A 26433-nucleotide genomic window follows, 5' to 3' on the forward strand; every position below is an offset into this window, starting at 1 on the left:
GCCACTGCAGAGAGCAAATGAATGCATGGATGACCCCTGAGCTTGTCATTACTCCATCCTTAAAGACTAATAACTAGACCACATGGCTGGGAGCACCAGTCTGATGCTACCAGCTTGGTCTCTGTACCTCAGTCCCACCCAAGGGAAAGCCTTTCAGCCATGATGTGTTCCATCCCTGCCTCTGATTGAGGCCAGCATCTCACACCTACGGCACCAAAGTACAGCCTGATTCACAACCACCTAATTATCAAGGCCCTGGCCCTGATATGACATGGCCACCCTCAGTTCTCAGTAGATGTGTGTCTCTCTCCTGGCCCCACGCAGCCACAGAAGCAGCCCCGCATTGCACTCAAATGCAGCAAGAGACCCTCCATCATAGACAGAAAGGGCCATGCAAGGGCCTCCTGCACCTGAACCCATGCCTGTTTGTCCCAGCCCCCACCAGCCTACACAGCCCTGTGTGCAAGGCCTTGGCAGTCTTAGAAGGTAAGAGATGGATTGATGGGTGGTGGTACCAGTATTCAAAAAGACTACAGAGAAGTCTGCTCCCAGGTCAAGAGGTCCTAGGATGAAATGCATGGTATATGTATCAGCCAGAAGTATTCTCCTTTTCACGTGTGTACTTGGCCCCGCCCCATTCTTTCTCCCACCCTGGGAAGCCCCCACCCTTAGCATTTTCATACACTTCTGTCTGGTGGTTGCTCCAGTGCTGTGCTATACAGAAGAGAGAGGCATCATCCAGTTCTCCTGCTCCCATTTCCAGGGCCCCCGACTCAGCTGTGCTGCAGTTTGGCTGCCTAAGGAAGCCCTCCAGGGCCCAGGCTCTGTTCTTACCTCTTCTGTGAGTTTGGACTTTTTCTTCAGTGTCAAGTGTACCAACTTGTGTCTCACACTGGTCTTCTTCTGCCCCTCAGGGAGCTGGGTCTATGTAACAGATGCAGGGATGAGACCTCTGGACAGTGGGGTTATAGAGTGTCTGTGTGCGTGTGTAATTTCCACACAGAGGCTCACAAGGTGCAAGCCACGAAGCCACCCTCTACCCTTGCCCCTGCTGAGACTCAGAAAATCATAGTTACTGCCGGAGGTCTCCCAGTGAGGTGTCCCTAGAGGTGGCTCCCACTGCAAAGTCTGTCTGGTCTGCAGTGTAGCCCCTCAGTTATAATGAGAACTTTACAGTTGGCAATGGCTCGCACATTATTCCCACGAGTAGACAGAGAATGGCAGGGGATTGGGGCAGGGATGAGGCAGAGACAGCTAGACAGCTTTCTGCTGGTTACCTGAGCCTGGCGTGCTGACACCATCCCCACTAGCCCAAGACAGTTATCAGTTGGGGGCCCTGTGGCCTCACCTCGCCCTCGCCCTGCAAGGCCTGCAGCTCCCTCTTATATGTCTTCTTGCCTAGGGTCTCGTAGATCTTAGTCATCACTGGGATCTTCTCACTGCCGTCGCTCATGGCTGTGTGGTACTTGGGCTCTGGGAGGTCCCCCATGAACCGGAGGATGGTGATCCAGACAGCCAGCGCCGCCTGAGGATGGAGCACACATGTAAGAAAGCCAGGGAGGGCGGTGGAAGTGGCTCAAGCCACAGAGAGAGCCTTGGAGAGGAAGCTGGAGAGACAGCCACCTGCAGATGTGGTCTGACCCTAGGTTGGGGGCTGAACCAAAGCCCGACCTTGACTTGACAAGAGCAGCACCCACTACCCCAGCCCGGTCCTGTGAGCCATGACCCAGCCACAGGCCGCCTCACCAGCTGGTCACCCTCATCGTCGTGGTAGAGCAGCGGCTGCTTGAGAGGCCTCCGGGTGTAGGAGTGTGTGGTTGTGCCCTGGAAGTAGGTGGCAGCAAACTTGGCGAATTTGTACTCAGAAAGGTCCTCCTCGTCTTCATCAGGCAGGGGCAGGGCAGCGTCAACATCCTCTTCCACCATCTCCCTCCGTCCGCGCTCTAGGTCCTGATGGACACAGAGGGGGTGTGTCTTAACCGTTAGGCTGGGCCCTGTAGCCCGCAGGCCCAGAACAGAAGCAGCGCTGGCTGCTGTCCTCTCTGCTCCCCCCCCCCCGCCCCCTCTCTCTCATCTCTCTCATCCTCTGCAGAGCCGGCCCCTCCTCCCAGAAGGTAAGGCCTCTGCTGCTTCCCTCCACTGTCCAAACAGAGCCCAGCACATAGGGGATCCTCAAGGACATTGGATAAAAGTTTGAGAATGGCTTCAGAGAGGGATAGCGGGTGGACCAAGGTCACGTGGCAGGCAGAGACTGGATGGGGTCTGAGACTCATAGTCCTTCACCCAGTCAGTCACCACTGCCTTCTGTATCAGGACAAAGGATGTGACAGGAGACATAGAAGACTCTGGGGTGCCTCAGGAAGTCCTGCCCCAAAGTCCTGATACCTCAAAGCCACTAGGCGCCTGGCCTTCCTGGCCTGGCAGGCTGCCTGAAGTCCCCAGGAAGCCAAACATCTTGTCCACCATATCTGAGTGGTTGATGGGTTCGTGGCGGGCCTTCTCCATCTGCTCCAGCAGTTCCTTCTTCCTCCGAGCCTCCTCCTTCTCCTTCAGTTCCCGCTCCGCATCCTCGCGGGCTAGCTGAGCCAGGCGCTCCTGAGGTTGGGGGGACGCAGAGTAAGTAAGTCAGTAAGTCAGCACTGAGCAACATAGCTTCCGAGAACAGCTGTCTTCAGGGAGCCCAGGAGCAACCAGCAACAGCGAAAACAGCAGCAGCCCCACTAGGGCTCTGACACAGGGGTGAGCTGACTGTCCTCGTAGCCCCCATCTGGGACAGACAGATGTCCAGCATCCCTGGACCACAGGAGGACACCTCCTCTAGTACTCTCTTTTCCCTGCCCACCCCTGCCTCCATACCCTCCCCTACCTCCATACCCTCCCCTGCTTACTCTTCCCTTCCCATGCCCTCCCCTGTTTCCATGCCACAAAACCCATGAAGTCTTGGGCTGTGGGACTGGGACCTGTACTAGAGCTGACCAAAAGATTAATGTGAGCCACATTTAAAAGGCAAAATAATGATGGTGATAATGGTGGTGGCAGTGGTGGTGGTGCTTGCTGCTGGTGATGATGATAAATAAAACCAATATTAATAATAGTTTAATTATTTGAGTCATGTTTTCAAGTATCATCTTAGAGCATGCAATCAGTATAAAAATTACTCCAGAGTACCTTACATCCTGCCTTTCTGTAGCTAAGTCGTCATAATACTGCGTGCACCTCGCAATTTTAGCCATGGCTTTTGGATGAACCGCACGCACGTCAGTGTTTGGTGGCATTTGTGGTTGACAGCCTTGTGTCAGGCTGTGTGACCCCAGTCACTCCCTTGTCAGGCTTTTGCTTTGGGTGTCACTGCTAACCAGGAAGGTACTGTGGACACAGCCCAACCCCCATGTGAGAGTTCAGCGGCTGTGTGCTGAGGGGACTAGGAAGAAGTACCTCCTAGGAGGAGGGAGGAAGATGGCAGGGACAGGTGACAAGCAGCCAGCAATGGAGAAAAGTCATGGTGCCAGACTGTAGAGCAGCTACCCGGGAGAGCGCAGAGGTCTGGCTTACCTGATGCTTGCGCTCAGCCTCCTCTTTGGCCTTCTTGGCACTCATCTCCTTTCGGAGTTTCTCCTCCTCTGCCAGACGCATCCTCTCTGCCTCGAGGCGCCGCTGGTACTGAGGAAAGGAATGGCCAGAGAAACAAGTCGCCACAGCTCTGCCTCACCCCTCCCCCATCTCCCCCAAGCTCCAAAAGACAGTTGAGTTGGTCTCCTGGTTGCAGTGGGTCGGTCTCATTGGATCCAGAGCCAGACCAGATGTGCCTGTCTCCTTAAAATTCACGAGGGACTGGGCCTCAGTCCATCCCTGCAGGCAATGCCAAGATTTCCTTCCTCAGCCAGAACCATGCAAGGGTTGGGAGACACCTGGGTGGGGTAGTACACACTTAGACAACACCCACTCTTGGGGCTCAGAAACCCTCTCACCTCAACCCGGAGGCGGCGGTGTAGCCGGCGGGCAATCATGCCTCGGGCATAGGCCTGCACGGTGATCACGGCCCAGAGGCGGTGGCGGAAGGCCTTGCGCACCAGATAGGCCCGGCAGCGGGCCTGGAACTCTATTATGCGCTGTCTGGCCAGGCGGTACTGCTTGTGCAGCTTCCGGGAGCGGTGCAGGGCCTGCAGCCGCAGGAAGCCAAGACGAATCTGCAAGGACAGTAAGCTGTGCTCAGACCTGAGATCTCACCAGGATGAGTGAGGACCAGAGCAACACCCACTGTGCCAGCCTCCATCAGACTGGACCCACCAAGGTACCATCTATGTCATTCAAACAGGGCCCCACAGTGAAGCCTGCATCCTTCCAGGAACTCCAGCCTCAACTAACCAGTGTCCTTTTCTGCTCATCTCTCTAATCCAAGTCCAGGTTGCAGCCAGATGTCCCACAGAGTTGTATGTGGATCATTCCAAAGTCTCATGTTTTAGAGTCAAAATATTCCAAGGGCAAAAATCACAAAACATAGGGTGAGCCCTTAGAGCTAGGTCAGGGCTTTGACTGAAGGTAAGGTAGGGCTGGCTGGGGCATCCTCAGGTTGCAGGTTAAGTCCTGCTGCCAAGGTAACACAGCCTGCTTCCACAGTCTGGCTAACAGAATCAGTGGTTGGGGCTGGGGAGGGGACTCACCAGCTCATAGTTTTTCCTACAGTGGTGGCCCCGCCAGTGCCTCTGGATCAGTGTGGCAGCACTCTTCAGTCTCAGGAAGTTGGACCTGGAAGGGAGACAGGGCTGGGTGACTCCAGAGCAGATAGCTGGTGGCCAGAGCCAGCCAGGGCCCAGGTGTGCCCAGATAGCACACTGGATCCGGGTCCTGTGATCTGCAAGCTATGTGATCTTGGGCAAGGCATAGACTCTCTGTACCACAGTCACACTCTGTACCATCTGGAAGGAACAGGGAGTGAAGCCTGTGTCTGTCCTTCCTGCCTGGCAGTCTTATCCCAAGAGACCTTTAAGGCAGAAATCAGAAAGATGCTTGTTGAGTGGGTGAGTGGATGGCCACATCAATAATGAAATAACTCATAAGGAGAAGCTTTACAGTGTCCAATTCCCTTCACTTTGTAGCTGAGGAAGCTAAGACCTGGGAGCCCCTGTCACTGTCTGCCTCTGAGGAGTCCAGTGCTGTTCCCCTGCACACAGAGGGCTGTTTCTCAGATACCACAGTCACCTCTGGCTTGATGGGTCAGAGATCACACAGCAACAGCAAGGGTCTGCTGAGAATCAGAAAACACAGGAGGGAAGGGTAGGTATGTCATGGCACTCCAGGGCCTGCAAACTGGGTATGTGGAGAAACAAGGCTGAGAGCCAAATGGAGGATAGATGGGGTGGGGGTGGGGGAGACACTGGAGAAACACTGGAGGAAGAGGCTGGCAGACTCACAGGTAAAGGGGAGACAGAGGGAAGGACCAGATGAACTGCAAACAAGGCAGTTTGTGGGTCTTTGTGGTTCCTGAAGCATACTCTAGAGTTGGTCTTGCCATGTGTGGGCTATCACAGGTGTATGCATGTCCTTAATGTAGAGTATGAGCTACTCCTTGTAGCTGGTAAGAGCCCCAATATTGTCTAGATGAGCGGAGTGTTGTGAGCATACCTCTTGTCTCCATGTGTGTGGGAAGGGCAAGTGACTGTGGGGTCTGCATTCTGTGACAAGGCAGAGCTGCATGAACCTTGAACCTGTGTTCCTCAGTGACCTTGTGACCATGTGTGCATGCCATGCAGACGTGTGATGGTTTCTGTGTGTGCACCATCGGAATGCATGTGTGACCCTGGGGTTCACGTGGGAGAGCAGTGGTTGACACAGACCTGTCTTTGAAGCCCCGGATAACCTTCTGGAGGAGAATGACTCTGTCTGTGATGGCCTTGTCCCGCTCCACCTCCAGCAACATGTCATGGTGGTCCTGAAAGACAGAGCCCCTGAGCCACATCCCCTAAGGCCACCTACTCAATCCAGGCAGAGCTAGTCTCCCGTCATGGCTCTATGTGCACTTGGACTTCCGACCCTGCTGAGACCCTGCAGTGGCCTCCTATAGCCAGAAGCCTGGGGATTGGAGACTGGGGAGTGCCGCAGGCATGTCACTTCCTGGCTTCCCCTGTCATCATCTCAGCCCTGGATCATGTTACTTTTCTATCTAGGATCTTGGTAGCAGACTCCTTACCAGGAGTCCCCTGGTGTCCATCAGTCCCCCTCTGACCCTCTCCTCCACATGCAGTTGGGCAACCTTCTTATGACCTTCCACACATACCCTATAGCATATGTGCCAACCTGGCACTCAAGACCACTCCAGGTCCCACTGACATCCCCAGCCCTTCCCCTCCTCGTTTCCAAGCCTAGTCCTCCTCCCAGTGAGATGAAATGTGAAACTTCACTGGCTATATATATATATATATATATATATATATATATATATATACACACTCACGCACATATATATGTATATATATATATATATGTATGTGTATGTATACATATATGTATATACATATAAATATGTGTGTATATGTATGCATGCATGCGTATATGTATATACATACATACACACATCAAACATACATATATGAAGTGTTCCATGGGTATACATAGTGCTGGGTAGTGTGTGAGAGCCACAGAAGAGCAGGCAGATGTGTCCTTGATTGGCAGCCTGGCCTTTGAGCCTCACAGGGGAAGGTTACAATAACCTGTCTATAATCACAGACACCGGGTGAGACTCAGAAGCTCACCACGGCCTTCTCAGTGAGCAGAAGAACGGGCAGATGGGGGGATGGCATTGGGACATGTGGGCTCTTAGAAGTATTCCTAAAGGGTACAGATGTATGAGCGTGAGGACAGTGGGCCCTGTGAGTCTTCTGGTGTAGGTGCCTTCACCATCCCTCCTGCTCTCTATTCTAACACGTGCCTGGCACTTGAGAGCCCAGTTCAGTAGCCTGCCCCCTGCATCCCCCAGCTTGACTTCAGTCCCTGGCTCTTCTCTGAACCTATGAATTGGGCACAGAACTTTCTACCCCACACCACTAGCATGGAGACACTGGGAGGTTGTGCACACAGAACTCTGTCCAACCGGCTGTCGAGGAACACAGAGGGAACGCAAACCTCTTTCCCAATGCTGAAGCCCTTGTTTCTGCATAGGAGACGCAGGGGCTGACTCAAATCCCACATCAAGAGGAGTTAAATAGACCCCTAACTAGACCCCACTAAAGGCTGCTTCCCCCACCCCGCCCCCTTTCTTCTCCCAGTTGTCCTGCATCCAGCCCTGCCCCCACAGAGGAGGGGCCCTGCTCTGTAACCAGGACAGAGGAAATGGAAATGAGGAAGCCCACACCGACTCCGTGCAGCTGCTCTCCGGGCCATGACTGCTCAGGCCCAGTTTCTTGCTCTCATTCACCATTTCCTAGGAGGCTGTGGTAGCCAGGAGCCCTAACTGCTGTACCTGGATGCTAAGACAGAACCACAGACAATAATACACAGCTGACCCTCATGACTCTGCCTGCAGAAACCACAAGGAACCTGAGGTCCACTCTAGACCATCACCAGCCCAGCCTGTCATAGACAGAAGGGAAGGCAGATATGCTAAGTAACTTGTCCGAAGCCCCCAAGCCAAACACCTCAGATCCCTCAGGGTTTGAATGCCTGGTACGGATCTGACGAGACAACCCACTTTGTCATCCAGCCCTAACCTGGAGTCAGTGCCTGGCACCATGAGTTATCTCTAATGCACACACACACACACACACACACACACACACACACACACACACACATACCAAGATACCCTGGAGCCCCCTCAGAAACATCCCATGCATGGAGGCCTCTGAACACAGCAAAGCCATGGCAGCTAGAACAGGCTGCACTCACCTTCAGAAAGATCTTGGTTTTGCCAATCTGCCAGTCATCGTGCGTGCCCAGCACAGCCTCAGCCATGCGCTGGCATGTCCCTCGGAGGTCACCCTGGGCAGAAGACAGGGGTATTGACAGTATAACTAATGGAAAGGCCCCCCCCCCCCCAAGTGTCCTTCTCAAGATTGAGAGACAGGTCTGTCTGACTGACCCAGCCTGGCCCTGCCTTCTATGAAATCTGTTTTCTCCTCAAGCCAATGGCAAACACTATGGCGGCCTTCCAGGGTGTCCTTCTACCCTGTAGCAGTACCTGATTTGGTCAAGTAGATGTCAAGCTCCACCAGTCACTGTCACCCATAAAACTGGGGTCCTCTGCCCTGTTGGTGTACCCGGCCTCGTACCTGCTTGTATGCTGGCTTCACACCAGGCAGCAGTACCCGGTAGCGCTCCACAAACTCCACAAAGCTGTAGCGAATGGGGTAGCCTGCGTGGCGGATGCGGATTGTCTCCATCATGCCCGAATATCGCAGCTGGCGTACACACAAGTGCCGGTCGAAGAGCTGCCGGGCCAGAACCAAAGGCATCATGGCAAGGCCACTACTGGGATGCAGGCCCTGCCCCGTGTCTGACCAGCACAGACAGAAACACAGAGAAGTCGAGGCCTCCTAAGAGCAAAGCCAGGCAGGAGGCAAGGTCTGTTGGTCAGACCCACATGGCAGCAGGAAGTGGGGACCTGCAGGTGGACAACCGTGTACTGTGGGACCAGATCTCAAAAGAGAAGACACAGGCGGTTTCATGGATATTAGTGAAGGCTCTTCCAAGGCTGGAGGAGGACGAGCGTGTGGGGAGGGGCAGAAGTTTAAAGTGTAAGCCCTGCTGTGGGGAACAAGGAGGGGGCTGAAGAGCCTAGGCCAGGATGCAGTGGAGTGGCCAGGAGGTGGGTACTCCACACAACCCCAGGCTCCCCTTTAAGTGGCCTCCATGCACAACCACAGCTGTTTTAACAACTCCCCAGGGGCTGGCTGTGCTGCCTTGAGGAAGAGGCACTGCCTTGTGGTAGCCACTGTGATAGCTCCAGGGCAGGGCTACACCCTGAGTTCAGATGGACCGAAAATGCAGAAAACAGGCCCGGGGCCTTCTGAGGGAGACCAGGCTAAAGTCTGGGCCTTGTCCCATGGGTGGCTGGAGCCAGGGAAGGTTTGCAGCAGAAATTCTTGGGCAGGATTTATTTTAAGAATAGCATCATGTCAGGGGGGGTCGGTCATGCTTGATCCCAGCAAGCAAGAGGCAGAGGCAGATAGGTCCCTGTGAGCTCATCTGTATAGCAAGGTCTAGGCCAGGCAGGGCTACACAGCAAGATCTTCTCATAAATGAAGAACATGAATGATGTTGGAAGGGGAGGGGAGGAGGCAAGCTGCGGCAAAGGGGGAGGCTTGGGCTGGGAAAAGGCCTCAGGGAGCCAGTGCCCAGCCATGTCACCCTGCTGCCCTGCTCCAGAGGGTTGAAGAGGATGAGACTCACCCACTCTGGGAACCGATTTCCTGGCGGGGACAGCGTGTGCGGAAGGTCAGCTTCCGTAGCCCGTTTCCTCTCCCTCTGGGCCACTTTCCCCTGCCTTCCTTCCCTCCCTAAGCCCCACACCCAGCTTCCCCTGGACCTCCCCCCTCCTTTGGATAAACAACACCTCGCAGGGCCTGCCCTGAAACAGAGAGCTAGCAGCTAGTCAGCCTATGGCACTTGAGCCCCTCAATCCCTGAGCCCCCATGTGACAACTCACGACTGTCACTTCCTCATAGGCAATATGCTGAAAGGGACTCTATCCGGTGTATGGAAGGGCTAACAAATGCTGTCACTAATAGTAAAAAAAAAAAGAGGGACCTTCAGGCAAAGGAGTCCAGAAGGACTTCATGGAGGAGGTGGGCCCTGAATTGAGAGGAAGAGAGCTTTCAAGGGAGGGGCCCCAGCACGAGCCACACTTGTATTTACTAAGCACTTAACAGGCACTCTACAATCTTCAGGCATGGTCTCTGGGGAGTTTTCATTCTCAAGGACACCGAGGCACAGGGCAGTGTCTGACTTAGGTACAACCGCCCAGCTGGGAGATAGCAAAGCCAAGGTTAAGGTGACTGTGGAGCCCCTATGCCCTCAGCAACTTGACAAGCCCTTTAGTCTCCAGAGAGAACAAGGCTTTCTTTCCACTGCCCACCTACCTCATCCATTTTGCCCCCTCCCTTCCCACCCTCCACCCCTGCCCACCACATCCCCTCTGAGGCTCACCATGGGCTTCTTGAACTCATTGGGTTTGATACAACGCACAAAGAAGGGCTGGCAGGCGCCCAGTGTGCGCATCAGCAGCTCCAGAGACCGCTTGAACTGGCTGCTGAGTGTAGGCGAGCGCTTCCTGGTCTCGGCACCCTGTGGCAGAGGACAGACAGACAGTGATGGGAGGGGCCACCTCTTCCCCCTCCCACCCTCCAACAGCTGTCCTGGAGGGAGGAGAGCACCAGGGAAGGTCACCAAGGTCAGTCAAGGGGTAGTTGGGGATCTCCTGTGACACCCCTGGTCTGGGCTGGAGCTTGGACCTCAGACACCCACTACAGGGAGCTCCAATAGTGTCGTCTAGACCCCCCACTATCAGCTGGGAGACTCTGGGCCAACATCAGTGCCTCTCTGTGTAAAGGGGTTCACACTTAGTGTCCTCAAGATACTGAGGTCATCTTAGTGACAGGAGTTAGGCAAACCTAAATTCAAGCCCCATGTATGGCCTAAGCTGACCAATAAAGGGTGCTGAGTCTGTACTGTTTCCTAAGTGAAAACATTGCCATCTACCCGCCTGATGGGACAGGTGGAGAGTCCAAGTGCAGTAAGCGGCCACCTGGGGTGGGCACTGCACCCCCTGAGAACCTTGGAGGTAACAGCACAGCTCATGACCTCCCCTCCTCTGCTTATAGGATTAGTGATCAGGCTGGGGCAGTGTGGGTGACCTGGACAAGCCTGCAAAGACAGATTTTTGTGCTCCCAGCTGCTGCGTGAGCCACCCAGGCTCTCTGCACCCCTGCCTATATGTTGTCTTCTCAGAACATTGGGAAATAACAGGGATAAAGGGGACTCGGGAAGAGCTGAGGTCAAGAAAACAGGAAACGAACCTTCTAGAACATTGCAGAACTCAGATTAGAGAGAACACGGTACTACTACATACTATTTTCCTGGCCATTTTTGTGTGAAAACTCACTAGTAAACTTGATTTTGTTGTAAGCTTTTATATTTTTAGAGCTATAATTCAATCCTGCCCTTTAGCATCAAAAGTATGGAGTGCAGGGAGCTGGAGAGATGGCTGAACAGAGAGAAGAGTCTACTGCTCTTGCTAGCAGCTCACAGCCTGTAACACCAGCACCAGAGCATCTGGTGCCCTCTGCTGACTTCTGAGGAGTCCTGCATACCTGTGCTGCATTTATATACGCTGGGCACACACACATAAAATAAATACTTTAAAATCTGGAGTGCAGAGCACGTGTATGGGGTATTTGGAAGATAAAGGTGCTTAACTCACACTAAATCCAGGAGCTATGCTAGTCAGCCCTGTAGGAAAGCAAATGTTTTGGTTCTGAAACAAGAAGTACTTTTCATCTCAAGTTCCACTGAAGAACATTCAAAATTTCGTTCTGGGGATCTAGGGCTAGGTTAATATTTGTCCTGCCTTTTCAGGATTCTTGATTCAGCAACAGCACATACACACTGAGCGTGTAGTTTAAAACAGAGCACACACAGCACATAGCATACATACTCCCAGTGTACACATCTCACCATGCACACAGTCCCACACAGAACATACACACATGCCACACACACACACATATACATAACACACATATATGCATCATATGGTATTATGCACACAGGTGACACCTGGGCATGCAGATGCTATACATGCAGTACATAACACAAGCACTACATGCACATGTGTAGCGTGCATACAGCATTCATACCATATAGCAGACATGACCTGTCCACACCAGGCATGCATATACCACACAAATCACTCACAGAATGCATACTCCACATGAAAATGCATATAATTCACACACAGCATGCATGCCATCCAGAATAAATGCACACATATGACACAAACATGGTAAGAGCACAACACTCAGCACACTTTCTGAACATATCCTGTAAAGTACATGTGGCATGCATACTCTGTGCATACATGCATCATGCTCGCTCCCCATGACATCGACACACAGCAAGCACACCCTGAAGCACTCATGCATATACATGACATACATACACTAAGAAAGAGCACACGACACACCTCCCTCACAGCACACACCCCTGCATGCACAAGCATAACACACACGACACCGGACAGGGCACACACCCTTCAAGAGTCTGTCATCTTGAAGTTGCTCCCTTCTGTCTGTCCTCCCTGTTGGGGCCTCATGAGATCAGGTCTGCCTCACTTACTTCTGTGTCACCAGGGCCTATGTGCACCAGGACATACATAAACTCCTCGGTCACCTGGGGTATGACTGCACAGCTTCCCGGTGTCCTCTATGGTGCGCAGACTGTCCCCTTCCAGCTGTTCAAGTCAAGTCCTTAGGAACTTTCCTCATGACCCTTCTCTTATATGGGACAAGCCAACAGGTCCTTCCCAGAATCTGATGCTACCTACAGCTGCCACGGCTGGGTCCTGCCTCAGCCTATCTTTCTCCTTTCCACATTTTGGCCTTTGCACTGGACTCCTGCCCTACCACCATGTCAGGCATTCTACAACCCTATTTACAAAGCAGCTGGGGGCCAGGGTAAGGAAACCAGCCACATCCCTCCCCACTCAGGACCGTCCAGTGACATCAGTTCATTCCGGGGAAAGTCAAGGTCCCTACTAGGATCCATGACAGCCACAGAATCTACTCCAGGAGCCTCTGGCTCCCACCATGGGCTTGCACCCTTCCTGGGACTCCAGCCTCCTGGTTCTGCCTGGAGCACACTTGGAACTTTTGCACATGCCCATCCCTCTCCTTGCAAAGCCCATCTTGGGGAGGGGTAGTGTTTCCAGTTCCTACCAATTGTCCAGTAATGCCTGTCCTGTGCCTCATGTACAATCACAGGGCCTACCACTGACCCCACCCCACCCCACCCCCGGCCTCATCCCGATCCATGCCCTCCCCCCATAACACTGCATGATTTAGTAATTTACTGGATCTCTCACTAACCCTCTGCTGGAACACTAGACTAACTACGGGGTTTGGTTTGGCTTGGTTTCCACTTGTTTGTTGCTGTGTCCTGCGACTTAGGCAGTATGCGGCATATGGAAGGCACTCAATACGCATTTGTAGACTGAAAGAGTGAATGGCTGAGTAGGTGAAGGGGTGTGCGGGATTTGCTCTCCCTGCCTCAGCCATACAGGTTCTCATCTGGCTCTGTTTTATTCAAGGGAAAGCATCCTTCCTGGTGATTACCGATTCCTGAATCATCAGTGGATGTTCAGGGATGAAGCAAAGATTGAAGCCAAAAAAGTTCAAAGGCCAATGTGCAGAGGGCACAGAGAGGGTCTGAGGGAAGGCAGATGTCACCATGGTGTCAGTATCTGCCAATGAGCAGAAGAGAGCAGCTGTCCTGTGGACCTGACTGGGATGAGACACTCATTCAGGTACAGCCATGCCTGGAAAGATGGCCTACCTCTGCTCCATTGACCCCTATGTCAGTAGGTTAGGGCAGGTCATGATGCCCTGAACTGCCCTGGGGCAGCAGGCACAAGAGTCAAAGGATGAGAACTCAGGACTTGCCCAAGCAGTGGGGCTTAGGTTTCTGTAAGCATGCACTGTAGGTGTACACCCGAGGGAAGAGCTATAGCTACGACTTAGGGCAATTCCTGCAAGAAAGCAGGCAAGATTTCAGCAGTTGCAGATCGTTCTTGGACTGGGGATGTGGCTCAGTTGGTAGAGCTCTTACCTTGCAAGCACAGAGACCCCCAAACCCATACACAAAAAGTGGCAGTGCGCACTTGTAACCCCAGCGCTGTGGGCAGGGCAGGCAGAACAGAATAGGAACTCACTGGCCAGCCTAACCTACAAGGTGAGCAAGCGCCGGGTCAGTGAGGAAACTTGTTTCAAAAGGGGGCGGGGGGGTGGGGTGGGCAGGTGGGTGTGGCTCCTGAGGAACAATATCTGAGGTGGCTCTCTGGCCTCCATACACATATGCACACACACACACTCATTCTCTCTCTCTCTCTCTCTCTCTCTCTCTCTCACACACACACACACACACACACACACACACACACACACGAACCTGCACACACGTGACCCATTCTAGATGACAGGTTGAGGATTGGAACCTGTCTCAGCATAGTAAAGGGACTTGTTCAAGGTCACAGTCAATCACTGTAAAAGTGTCTATATGTATCAAAGCCAGGAAAGAATGTGGGGTGTGTGTGTGTGTGTGTGTGTTATAGGTGCAGGGACCAGAGGCGATCACAGGAAGACAGTCCCTATATAGACAGACCTGGTATTTACTCCTCCTCGTAACACCCAGGGTGTTGGGTCTATCCTAAGGGATGAGACACTCATTCAGGTACAGCCATGCCTGGAAAGATGGCCTGGAAAGATGGGAGGGCCCAGGAACAGGCCAAATATGTGTGCAGTTACCACACATATTTCTTGGCAGAGAGGAGACAATGAACTGGGAAGCAGGGAGCAAAGAGGAGGTGGGACGGTGGTAGCCGAGGGCCTCCAGCTCCTTTGCGATGGGAATGCCACTGCAGCCAAGACTGGAATGTGGGGATCAGAGCAGCTGTTCTCGCTGATCTACCCAAAGGATGTCATTAGCATAAATGAAGCCCGCCCCACTTGACCTCAGTCCCGCATCCACAAAACAGAAGACCACCTGTACCTATACTTAAGTGTGCCATCAGAGTCCCACTGAGTCCTTAGGGCATAGAAACAGGTACAATAACAGGAGTAGGGCAGAAAAGGCTCAGGAACCTTCTCCAACTTTCCTCTTGTAGGCCTCAGTTTCCTCTTTAAGAAACCGAGATTATTGCAGCACACACAACTCAAAAACCAAAAACCACTCCAAAAACCACTCCACAAAAATCAAAAAAAAAAAAAACAAAAAAAAAAAAAACAAAAAAAAAAACACACTCCACAAAAGACAAAAAAAAAAAAAAAAAAAAAAAAAAAAATCCAGCCCTCTCTCCCTTGGAGTAAGCTCTCCCACCACAGTCATCCTGGGCCCCAGGCTGGGGCTTTTACCTTCGAGGAAGCCGCTGCCTGGCCGACAGTGCCGGATGAATAACCACAGAGAAACTATAAGGGGAACCACAGGCAGGTGAGGCAGAAGAGGTGTGGGTGAGAGGCAAACAGCCACTGAGACTGGGTTGGAGGGCCTGGGGTAGAAGTCAAGGCTGGCCACCATCCCAACAGGTCAGACATCTGCATAGGCCTGGGAAAATGGTGGTTCTCCCCTCCCTGCTCCCCCTCCTGTGCCCTGGGAAATAGGGGCACAGCAAAGAATGGAATAAAAGCCATAGAGTCCAGCAAGAAACTCCAACTGCCCTTCAAATGGGCAGTGTAGGCACTCCTTTGTATCAGCTCAGGGTCCAGGGCGGTCCATCTGCCACACAATCCTGTGTCTCCCCTTATGATTGTCTAGAGGTGGACCTCCATGGTAAAGTCCCAAGTGACCTCCCACATAGCAATTCTCTGAGCCTCATACCCCAGACATCCTGGGCCATTAAGGGAGGACCAGACAGAAGCATCTCACAGGTCTTCTCTTCTCAAGCCAGCTATTGTCCCTTGTCCCTACTCTGGGGTTCAAGGGGCCCCATGGATAGACAAGACTCAGGGTGGGGTAGAGATTCAGGCCTGACTCTTCCAGGGCCCCTTCTGCTCAAAGGAACATCCAACAATCTTACCATGGCAACGTCAGCTTGGAAAATCTGCTTTATGAACTTGTTCCGGGAAGAGTGGACCAGCTGGATGATGTCCCCATGCAGGGTGTCTCGGTTCTTCTCCAGGAAGCCTGGTAGCAGTAAAGAGCAGTCATAGCTCCCCTCCCCCTCACCACTGGGCAAGGGCTCCCCAAACCCACAACATCTGAGTGGACTGACTTCTGTGTAAAGTCTTGGAAAGCCCTGGGAGGGGTGGTGGTAAAGACTCACAGCATTGTAAATGCCCATAAGGCCACTGAATTGAATGTAAAGTAGTTACAATAGTAAACTTTGTATCACATATGCTTTGCCACAATTACATGTGTCCTTTTTAAAACCATCTTTTGAAGGGCTGGGGAAATAACTCAGGGGTGGAGCACTTGTACAGCACAGCTTTATCCCCAGTATCATAAGAAAGCAAAAGCAAGCCCAGAATTCAGGAGGCCAGGGCAGGTGACCTCCATGAGTTCCGGGCCAGCCTGCTCTACACAGTGAGTCCCCGCCCAGCTAGGGCTACACAGTGAGACCTTGTCTGGTTTTGGTTGGTTGGTTGGTTTTGCTTTTGTTTTTAAGACAAAAATCAAGTAAAAGGTAAAGCACTTGATGGCATGTCCCTTCTGAACTCTGCACCTTGTGGGCTCACTCCTAACCTAGAGACAGAGAGGGCTTGGAGTACAGAGACAGACACCCATCACCGCTTGTACCTTGACTCTCATAATAGACAACACCCGCAAAGTGGTTGATTCCAAACTGGGTCTCGTGGCTGTTCTTGGGTGGCACGTAGTTGGCATTGAGCTTGTGCTGTGAGTTCAGCTTATGCAGCATGGTGGCATCCGTGCCCTGAGGGAACAGAGTGGCTATTACCAAGCCACTGCCTTCCAGGACCTCCTTACCCACGTCCTCCCAACCTCCCCTGACTTTCTCAGTAGCTACCGCCATCACACCCCGACACAGGCTCTTGGCCTCACTGCCAATCTGTGAGGTGGGTGAACCACATAACCTTAGATGCACATTCCAGGCTAGGGCATCTGTTTCTCATGACTAAAATGATTAGAAAGCTAGCGCTGGAGGACGTCTAGAGCCCAGGAGTTCAAGGCTAGCCTGATCAATAGAGCAAGACTCTCTAATCTCACCGTTTCCCCCTGAGAGCAATACTATGTTTCCTTCCCCAGGTCAAGCCAATTCTATCATTAGCATCTATCCTGAAGCAGCTGTGTAAATCTTGATGGTTTGGCCCAGGGCCAGTGGGAAGCAGACAATCCCTGCTCCCCATGTGAACCCCCTAGAATCAGTGCAGAGCACCAGAACAGGCTCATGCGGCTTCTCCCAGGTTGCAGATGCTGGGGGGAGCTGAGGCTTGCTGTGCCCACCTTGGGGAACTTGCTCTCCTCATCGATGAGGGAGATGACGTTCATAGGCCGGTTGGCAATCATGTCCAGTGCTTCCTGGTTGTCAGTGAACTCAATGTGCAACCAGTCGATGCTCTCCAGGTCGTACTCCTCCTGCTCCAGCTTGAACACGTGCCGCACGAAGAATTGCTGCAGGTGCTCATTGGCAAAGTTAATGCAGAGCTGCTCGAAGCTGCAGAGGGAAGAGGACCTTGGACATGTGGCGCCCAACTTCTGCCCTGTCACCCAGACCCGGCTCTACCTAGATCACAGCTTGACACAAGACTCCCATCACGTGGGCTAGGGTACAACTATCAAGTCCAACTCCTACGCTGAAGACGACTCTGGGGACCGGCAAGGGCAAAGGACATGCCCAAGGTCACTAAGGGCCAGAGAGGCAGGCTAGAAGCCAGGCTCAGGACTCTTTCCTTGGTGACCAGACCCATAGGGGGGATGTCAGAACACTAGGAAGGTGGGTCATAGAGAAATAACAGATTGTCACTGAGAGGCCGAGGCTGACACTATCCAAGCAATCAGAGAGATCCCTGATGCCAGCCCAGCTAAGCAACATCCTTGACTCTCCTTTTCAGTATGGTGTCTTGGGGACTCGGTGACATTCTACATTACAAGAATTGAAGTGACTTCGACTAGGAGGCCTCTGTGCCTTCCAAGGGGCTCCCCTCTCTGCTCTGCACCAGCCCGCCCTGGGACCTCCACCTGAATGAACCTCTCAAGCCACTAGGCAGCTTTGTAACCGCCCTGGAGCCTCTGTCAAGTCTTGGACCAAGTAAAAATAAAGCTTTTTGAGACAGAAAAAAAAAAAAAGAATTGAAGTGACTTGAAGTGTCTCTAGTCATAAGCTCAGAGACCTTCCAAGTACCCAGAACACTGTAAACCTTCCCCAGTATCCAATTGGGCTGGCTTCAGCTGACCTAGGACTGGACATGAAAAGGCTCTCCAGGGTGACTGAAGTCAAGTTTCCCAAGCCTGAAGCTGTTCTTGGAGGCAGGCCAGTGTAGCTTAAAGGAAGAGGCATGGGGCCCCCCACATTACCTGTTCACAGTGAAGTTCTCAAATCCAAAGATGTCCAGGAGACCGATGGACCGGCGAGAGTTCTTCACTTCCAGGGGGGGTGGCTTGTAGATTGCTGCGTTGATCTTCTCCACAATCCACACAAAGAGCCGCCCATAGATGCCCTGAAAGGCACCCATCAGCCACAGGGCAAGGCAGACCCTCCCTGAGTGGCAGTCACCATTCCTAGACACACTGGGTCTGGGCCCCAGCCTTACAGGTGACATTAATGCCCCCAAGTCTTCCTGAGGCTGTCCCTGCTATGACATGCACTCTTGCCTCAGCAACTACTCATTTGCTCCCTTAGAACTTCCCTTGACCCCGAGGCTGGGAAGGAGTCACCTTGGGGTTTAGCATCTTCACTTATTTATCTCTCCATCCTCTGCATACCGTAAAGGTCCAGAATCCAGCAGGCACAGGGGTGGTACAGATTAGGGACTTTTTGATTGGCAAGTATATGCCTGTAGCAACATGAGGACTGGGAGTCTTCCACCAGCCAGACCCCATGAGATCTAAGAGGGTGGCCCTGGCTGAGAACAGCTGATCAAAGCAAGCCTGGGGGACAAAGCAGGGCCCCTGGGGAATGCAGAGCCAGCTCCTTTAAGATGCCTGGCCTTGGGGCTTAGAAGCTGGCAGAGGGAAGCTGGCCATCAGAGAGCCAGACTTCAGTGGGCACTCTAGTCCACAGACTGCCAAGCAAGGACCCGCTTTGGAAACATCTTGCACCTGTCCATTCACATCTCAAAGCAAATAGAACAGATGGCCACCCCATTCACCCACCTTGACAAAGGCATCTCGCACATCCAGCGCCTGTTCCCTGCTGAGAGGGGTGGACACCGTCTCCCCACGGGTGATGAGGGTGCGGCTGGTGAGGCAGCTCATCAGGTCTGGGGGGTTCACCTAGAGCAAACACCCAGATGTTGGCCCAGCCCCAGCTTGACTGTCCCCTTTCACCCCACTTGGCTCCCATCCTCATGTCTCCCCAGATATCACAGAGGCCCAGCCCAGATCCCTCAGCACCACCCACTGTAGGAACAGTGGCCTAGGACCACACACTGCTCCCTGAACAGAACTCGCCCACCCAAGGCCTCCACAGCTGGTTCCCACCTCAGCCCAACTGAGCCAGGTGTCCCTCAGAGGGACAGACAGAATGGGAGAGGCTAGCACTGACCTCGAGCAGAGAAGCTGCCGTGGCCAGCGATGGGGAGAAGAGGACTTCACACGCATCCAAGTTCTCAAATGTCCGGGCTGCCAGCAGCAAGGGACACAGTGTCACACAGGGAGACAGAGGGGCAGGGGGTGCCACCTGAGAAGAGCAGGCTGCCATGCCTATTCTCGGGGGCCTGCCCTGCCCACAGAGGGTATGATCTACATGGTCAGTGTACATCTGATTGATAGTCTCATAACAGCCTGTGGTCACCATGAGAGTGTGGACCCTAAATGCCAGCACCTAGCTCTGAGCCTGGCACCCAAGCTGGACTCTCTGGTGGCTCCCTCTCAGCCTCTACTCATGGTACTTTTGGGACAAGCTTTGTAAAGTTGTTCTTTCACCAAATAAACCTCCTTCTCTTGGGCCTAAGAGCCTTTAATGTCATCTCTTTACTCAAAGCACTTATTTCCCCCTATCTTTCCAGACTTACTAGCCCAGGATTGCCTAGCTCTGGGGACACTCATTCATTACATGAACTTCCAAGAGCTTCTATTTTTGCCTGGGACCCATGCTAGACACCTGTGGAAAGGCAGAGTGTAATCCAATGCCTTCTTCCAATGGACCACTTCACTCTAGTATGCAGTGGTGTCAAATAAGTGTGCACACCCTGCTTTCTCTCCCCCCTTACAGACAGCTGTTCGGGCATTCACGCCACAGTGTGAACCCCAAGATTTAGCCTCTCTTGAAAACACTAAGCCTTACAGAAGAATCCAAATGTGGAAGAGATCTTAAAGGGCTGCTGTTAACTCTGAAAACCTCAGCTGCCAGCTCTGGGGAGGGGACTGCCACTGTGTACCACCCTTGAGACTGAAGTCAGGCTGGGAGAATCCCATGTAATGCCCGCTGCAGTAGACAGCACTGCCAACCCCTAGAAGGTGGGTGCCATGCTACCCTGAGTGGTATGTGGCACCGTGGGGCCTCACCCTCATACTGCAGATTGCCCATGTGTAGGATGGCAGCCAGAAGCTTCGAGATCTCCCAGTTCTCCGTGTCTGTGAACATGAGAACCTTCATGGCAGAGCGGATGTTGGCATACTCCTGACTGTCCACGCGGCCCTCACAGGTGATGCAGTTACCCTGGGCAGGAGAGGGGGCATGGCACAAAATGGGAGGACAGGGAAGTGTCAGGGGATGTCAGGAGGGCAATGCCCAGGATATGTAGAATGGTCCTGTGGTCTTCTCTGGGGCACCCTGACATGAGTAAGAGCTGGACACTATACAGCTCACCCAAGCACTCCTTTTCACCACAGCTCACAGCACCAACACCTTACCCAGATCCACACAGCTCCAGGGTGCTGCCCACTCCTGGGGGAGTTCCCTTCAACTGTCACCATGCGTGAACCACAGAGGGGAAGTGTAGACACAGCCTGCTCAGGAGTATGTGTGTGGTGTGTGTGCAGGAGTGTGTGTGTGGTGTGTGTGGTATAGTTGTGCATGTGTGCATGTGTGTGTGTGCGTGTGCATGTGCCTGTGTGTGTGGTATGTATGGTGTGCGTACGTATGTGCTCATGTGTGTGCATATGTGTGTGTGTTTGTGTGGAATGTATCACATGTGTGGTGTATCTGTTTATTTGGTGTGTGTGTGGTATATGTGTATTGTCTGAGTGTGTGTGTATGGTGTATGTGTGGTATATGTGTTGTACATGGTATGTGGTGTACGTGGTATACATGGTGTGTGGTATGTCTGCGTGTGAGACAGAGGGAGAGTGAGTGTGCCCGCTAGCTAGTTACAGAAGAGAAGGTCCTGTCCCACCCACAACACCTTAAATCCCAAATAGGTTCTCTCCAGGGAGATAGAGTTGGAATTCTCAACCTAGCCTGCTGTGTGCACAACCCCTAGAGCAGTGGCTTCCAACCGTCCTAATGCTGCGACCCTTTAATAAAGTTCTTCATGTTGTGGAGACCCCCAACCATAAAATATCTTGTTGCTACTTCATAGTTATAATTTTGCTAGTTATAAATTGTAATGCAAATATCTGTGTTTTCCAATGGCCTTAGGTGACCCCTGTGAAAGGGTCAATCAACCCTCAAAGGGGAAGAGAGAAGCACTGCCCCAGAGCCACAGAGCACCAGAAACCAGCACCAGAGCCTGCCATCAACAAATCCTGGAGGCCTCAGCAACCAGCTCCCTCCATCCTGGGAGGCCCAGCGGGAGCCTGTAAAGTCTCCATTGTGAGCAGGTCCATGTGCTTGGCTCTGTGGCTCCTATGCTGTGTCCCCAGGCTCTGTGTTGACCTTGAGAAATGGTAAGGATTCACTAGGGACATATGCCCAAGTGAGGGCACATTGTTTAAGGCACAGACAAAGCCTGACTGGGCTGGTGCAGTGCCACTCTGCCAAGTTTGGTCTTGCCCTACATAACCAGGAAAGGTATTTACCCCAGTTTGTCACCTGGGCCTCACCATGGCCAAGTAGTTGTAGTCAGCGGCCTGGCCTAGGCCCAGTTTCTTCTTCTCCTCCTCATTCATGCCCTCCAGCATACAGTAGAACACGTGATAGTTCCTCTCGTCAGGGGCCTGGAAGTGGGCACCAGGATTGGGAACACACATGAGCAGGGGTCTCATAGGGGACCTTGAACACTTCAAGGACCAGATGGAAGTACAGTGTGCTAACAGATGGCCCAGACCGTGGTGCCCACCCAGCTGCTCCAGGCTCTGAATATCACTGGGAGCCAGGGCTCACCTGGCGGCAGACACGTGACTTCTCCAGCAGGTATTGCTCTATTTTGGCGCCCTCGATGGCACCACGCTTGTTAAAGTGGATGTCAATGTACTTGCCAAAGCGGCTAGAGTTGTCGTTGCGGATGGTCTTGGCGTTCCCAAATGCTGCAGGGTGGCAGGGATCACAGGTGAGCCTGGGTAGACCCAGTGCCAGCCCTGGGCTCTCACCTTCAGAACCTGGCCTTACCTTCCAGGATCGGGGTGGCCTCCAGCACCTGCTGCTCGATCCATGAGTGCTGTCCACTGATGGCTGCCAGGAACTGCAGGATCAACTTTGTGCTCTCTGTCTTGCCAGCTCCCGACTCCCCGCTGCAGAGGGTGGGAGTCACGGGCAAGTCCTCAGCCTTGGCTGTGACACTAGCCGCAGTTGTTACAATAGGTCGAGTCTTCAGGGACAAAGGGCTCTGCCACACCCCCATCCCTCCTGGTCAAGAATATGAATCATGCGAACTGCTCAACTGATGTTTTGACCTCTTCCCTTGCCCAAGAGCAAAGAAGACAGATTTCAACTGACCATCACTTAATAGGAACCCTCAGGAGACAGTGTTGACCTGAAAAGCTAGCATCAGTCTTTGTAGGGTTAAGAGAAAAGAACTGTAAGATCTGGAATGTGGGGGTGACTCCATACACTATGACACAGCACAGAGGGCACATCCAGCTCCCGGGGAGCCCCCTGGCAGTCTAACGATGGAACAATTCCTAGTGTGTTAGCAGGGCAGCAGAATTGTGCCTCTCACTGGGAGTAAGGCCGGGCCACCTACCTGATAATACAGCACTGGTCCCGGTTGTTGCGTTTCATGTTGAAGTAGCAGTTGTCAGCAATGGCGAAGATGTGGGGGGGCATCTCCCCTATCTTCTTGTTGGTGTACTGGCGGATGTGCTCTGGCGAGTAGATGGAGAGCAGCTGGTAGGGGTTCACGGCCACCAGGATGGAACCTGTGTACGTCTGCAAGCAGCAAGGGACAGCGGCTTGCACCGTCTGCTGGGGATTCGACGGTCTCTGCCCTGCACAGCTCTGGAGTCCACAGACACAGCAGGAGCCGATGAAGGGTCTCAGACTGGCCTTTGGTCTGGCTCAGAGACATTTGGTGAAAGGAGGAGGAGACAGCCAGAGGTCCCCAAGCCTGGATTGCATTGTCTTATCTGTACAATGGGACTGTTCAGATTCAAAGCACAAAGCAGAGACAGCTCAAATACTGGCTCTTTCCTTTAGCCCCAGTCTCTGTACCTAAGACTTTTAGAGCAAGATTTAAAAACTGGACCATGTCCTGAGGGGAGACTGGGATGGTAGGAAGCTATGAGTGGGCCAAGTCATGCAGAGCAGAGGGCTGGGGATGGAATGTGGTACAGAAGGAGCTGGGGCTGGGTGGCTACTTTCTTTGTAGCTCCACCCAGGACAGAGTGGCTATTGTGCCCTGTGGATGGAGCATGGGGACCTGAAGCCCGCCTGCTCAGGTCTGTCTCAGTTTGGGGACCTCAGGCTGTATGAGAGCACAGGCAAGATGTCCGGCTGTACCCTGGGTCCTGTCACGCAGAGAAGCGTCAGGAGAGCATGGGTTTACTCCTCCTTCCTTCCGCCTCACCCCAAGCCAGAAAAGGTCAGGCCTCGCCTGTTGTCGGTGATAGATGTTTTGATGTCTGGAGCCTAGGAAGGCTGGAGACAAATGTGTCTGCGCAGGGCAGGCAGCAGCCTCCGCTGTCTCTCCAACCTTTACCACCTTTCCAGGACTCCGTGCATGATCCCAGAGCATCCACCATTCAGGGCATGCAGGGAAATCAGCCCAGGCTAGGGGAGCTGTGCAGAGAAGCACTGATTAAGCCACGAGACTCCATTTCCAGAGCATAGAACTTCCTTTAGTCTTAAGCCGACTCTTCCAAGCAGCCAGGAGCACATAAGACTAGCTTTCACCGTTCAGCTCAGTGCCAAGAGTCCCCTCTGCCTCCCAGAAAAAGAAATGAAGCAAGGAGGCCAAGAGGAGTAGCCCAGCCAAGAGGAGTAGCCGAGCCAAGCCAACAAGCCTCCCAGGGGCTATTACAATGCTACTCACCCGTCCTCCACAGCTGGTCTGTTACAAAGTAACAGGTAGAGAGACAACCAGTCAACAGAAAAGAGGCCACAAAGGCATCCCCAGGAACCTGGGCGTAGGCTAAACAATTGGGCAAGAACCCTGTGGCCACTTTCTGTTACACACCATCCCACGCAACTGTGGAATGTAGCTGACTCTTATCATCATCAGGTGGGGAACCCATCCCCACCTGAGAGACAGCCTCGAGGAACATAGCTTTGGCCAGCCTCAGTCTGCTTATTTGTGAAAGGGGACACTCCCTTTCCCAGGTCCACTGCAGAGACAAAGGTGCCACTCTTGAAGGGTAGTAGAGGCATAACTGCCACCTTACTTCCTTCTTAAGACTTGCTTAAGAATGTGACACCTGTCACCAGCATACGGCCAGTCACTCCACAGCCCCCAGCATCGGTGCTCTGGGAGCCCCAGCATCTGGACTGCAGTAGAGGATCAGAGTGTGAAAGGCCATGACATTTGGGGAATCTGCTGGAGAAAGGTCATTCTGGCAACTACAGAAGACTGATAGCTGCTACTCTTTCAGACCCAAGGATCGAGCCTACAGAGTCACCATGAGAAGCTCAATGGCAGGGAAGCGACAGGAAGAAATATGGAGATGCTGCAACACTCCCAAGACTTCCTGGTGCTATTGGATGTACCTTCTTATTCCACTACTGCCCCAGGGTCCTTTCCATTCTGCATGAAACCCAAGGGCCTCATGGGTGCAAGATTCCTCTATGTCCCACCTCCTAGAGGCCACCACATGATGGCCACTAAGACTCCCAAGCCAGCATTCCTTCAGACCTACTGTCAGCCTACTCAACTTGGCCTCCAGTACTGCCACGCCCTTCACCCAGGTGCGCCCTCCACGTCTTGCTCCCTGTTACCCCAGCTGGCCTCCGTGTTCTGGGTTACCAGGTCCTTCCTGGTCCCCACCTAGCCCCCTATCGGGCTCCTGTCCCTGTGGTTGCTCTGTCTCTCCTCCATTTGCAGCCTAGGTGGGCTTTCGCTGCGTTGCCCTCTGCTGGGACCCATTCCTGCTTCCTACAACCTCAGGTCATGGTATACATCTTCCTAAAAGAGCCTTGTTACTCTTTATCTTGCAGACAAGGTGGGCAGCCACTGAACCTGAGGCCCAAAGCCCCTCCCTCTCCTGCTTCACCAGGCTGGACAACACTGCCGTGCCTTTCACCTAGCTGGTGCCTCTTTGCCATTAGGAGCCAACTCTTTCAGAAAGTGGGAGTGTGCCGGGCGTGGTGGCACACGCCTTTAATCCCAGCACTCGGGAGGCAGAGGCAGGTGGATTTCTGAGTTCGAAGCCAGCCTGGTCTACAAAGTGAGTTCCAGGACAGCCAGGGCTATACAGAGAAACCCTGTTTCAAAAAAAACAAAAACAAAAACACACAGAAAGTGGGGGTATTATGTGTGTCTCGTACCTCATGTGCTCTCTGAAGTACATTTTATTGGATGCTTGCTTGGTGACTGTTTCAAGGCCTTTGTCTAACACAGAATACAGGACACAGGAGCGATGTCCTGTGACTAAGTGATTAAAAGTCATGGGTTGAGAGGGTGCATCTCTGATTATCTCCAGGGACTAGCAGAGAAGGGATCTAAGGAACAAACTGTCAACACTCAGGGTCACACTAGCCACCAAAAAATGAGGTCTAGGATGAGACTGGTGGGAAAGACAGAATACTGTGAATAGATATACTCTGCATGTGGAGGAAGAACATATATATGTGCACACATGTAAAGGTATGTACACATGTGTCCACGTATGTGTGCTTGATCCCATACCTGAATGTATACACAAGTACTTATCATCAAACACATGTGTGTCAATGTATACACATATAGATAAACACCCATACTTGTATACACATGCACACCGTCCGAGTACACACAGTCTTTCCCCTGTGGCACAGTGAGGAAGGTCCCATTGCAATCAGTCAGAAGGAAATCTACAATTTATAATACACACATCTGGGTAAAACTTAACCATAAAGGGCCAGCAAGACTGTCCGAGAGGTTAAGGCTCTTATTGTGTAGGCCTGTTGGCCAGAGTTTGAGTCCCAGAACCTGTGTAAAAACTTTGACGCATCTGAAATCCCAGCACTCCTACAAGAGAGTTGGCTGGAAGCTCTCAAGCCAGCTAGCATAGAGCATGCAGGACAGTGACAAGAGAAACCCT

At 52.7% G+C, this 26433-nt stretch overlaps 1 protein-coding gene across 11 annotated transcripts in view; it reads right to left on the reverse strand.

Moving 5' to 3' along the window:
• Positions 1 to 26433, reverse strand: part of Myo7a (myosin VIIA) — a 68469-nt gene that overhangs the window by 24190 nt on the left and 17846 nt on the right. For 6 of the 11 annotated variants that reach the window (NM_001256081.1, XM_011241691.2, XM_011241689.2 and 3 more), the window contains 22 exons: positions 22944 to 23128; positions 22370 to 22491; positions 22145 to 22287; positions 21865 to 21978; positions 20386 to 20539; positions 19424 to 19500; positions 19033 to 19152; positions 18235 to 18377; positions 17164 to 17374; positions 16498 to 16633; positions 15779 to 15885; positions 10141 to 10278; positions 8265 to 8423; positions 7882 to 7974; positions 5835 to 5929; positions 4662 to 4746; positions 3969 to 4187; positions 3553 to 3660; positions 2386 to 2595; positions 1747 to 1950; positions 1349 to 1525; positions 835 to 924 (listed from right to left, as the gene is read on the reverse strand). In NM_001256081.1, coding sequence (NP_001243010.1) covers positions 835 to 924; positions 1349 to 1525; positions 1747 to 1950; positions 2386 to 2595; positions 3553 to 3660; positions 3969 to 4187; positions 4662 to 4746; positions 5835 to 5929; positions 7882 to 7974; positions 8265 to 8423; positions 10141 to 10278; positions 15779 to 15885; positions 16498 to 16633; positions 17164 to 17374; positions 18235 to 18377; positions 19033 to 19152; positions 19424 to 19500; positions 20386 to 20539; positions 21865 to 21978; positions 22145 to 22287; positions 22370 to 22491; positions 22944 to 23128 — 3090 coding nt within the window. Of the gene's footprint in view, positions 1 to 834; positions 925 to 1348; positions 1526 to 1746; positions 1951 to 2385; positions 2596 to 3552; positions 3661 to 3968; positions 4188 to 4661; positions 4747 to 5834; positions 5930 to 7881; positions 7975 to 8264; positions 8424 to 10140; positions 10279 to 15778; positions 15886 to 16497; positions 16634 to 17163; positions 17375 to 18234; positions 18378 to 19032; positions 19153 to 19423; positions 19501 to 20385; positions 20540 to 21864; positions 21979 to 22144; positions 22288 to 22369; positions 22492 to 22943; positions 23129 to 24230; positions 24249 to 26433 lie in introns of all 11 variants that reach the window. The other 5 variants (XM_006507427.4, XM_011241688.3, XM_011241690.2 and 2 more) reach the window with 1 other exon arrangement.

Source organism: Mus musculus, chromosome 7, assembly GCF_000001635.26.
Source record: "Mus musculus strain C57BL/6J chromosome 7, GRCm38.p6 C57BL/6J".
In the NCBI taxonomy this organism is placed as follows: Eukaryota; Metazoa; Chordata; class Mammalia; order Rodentia; family Muridae; genus Mus; species Mus musculus.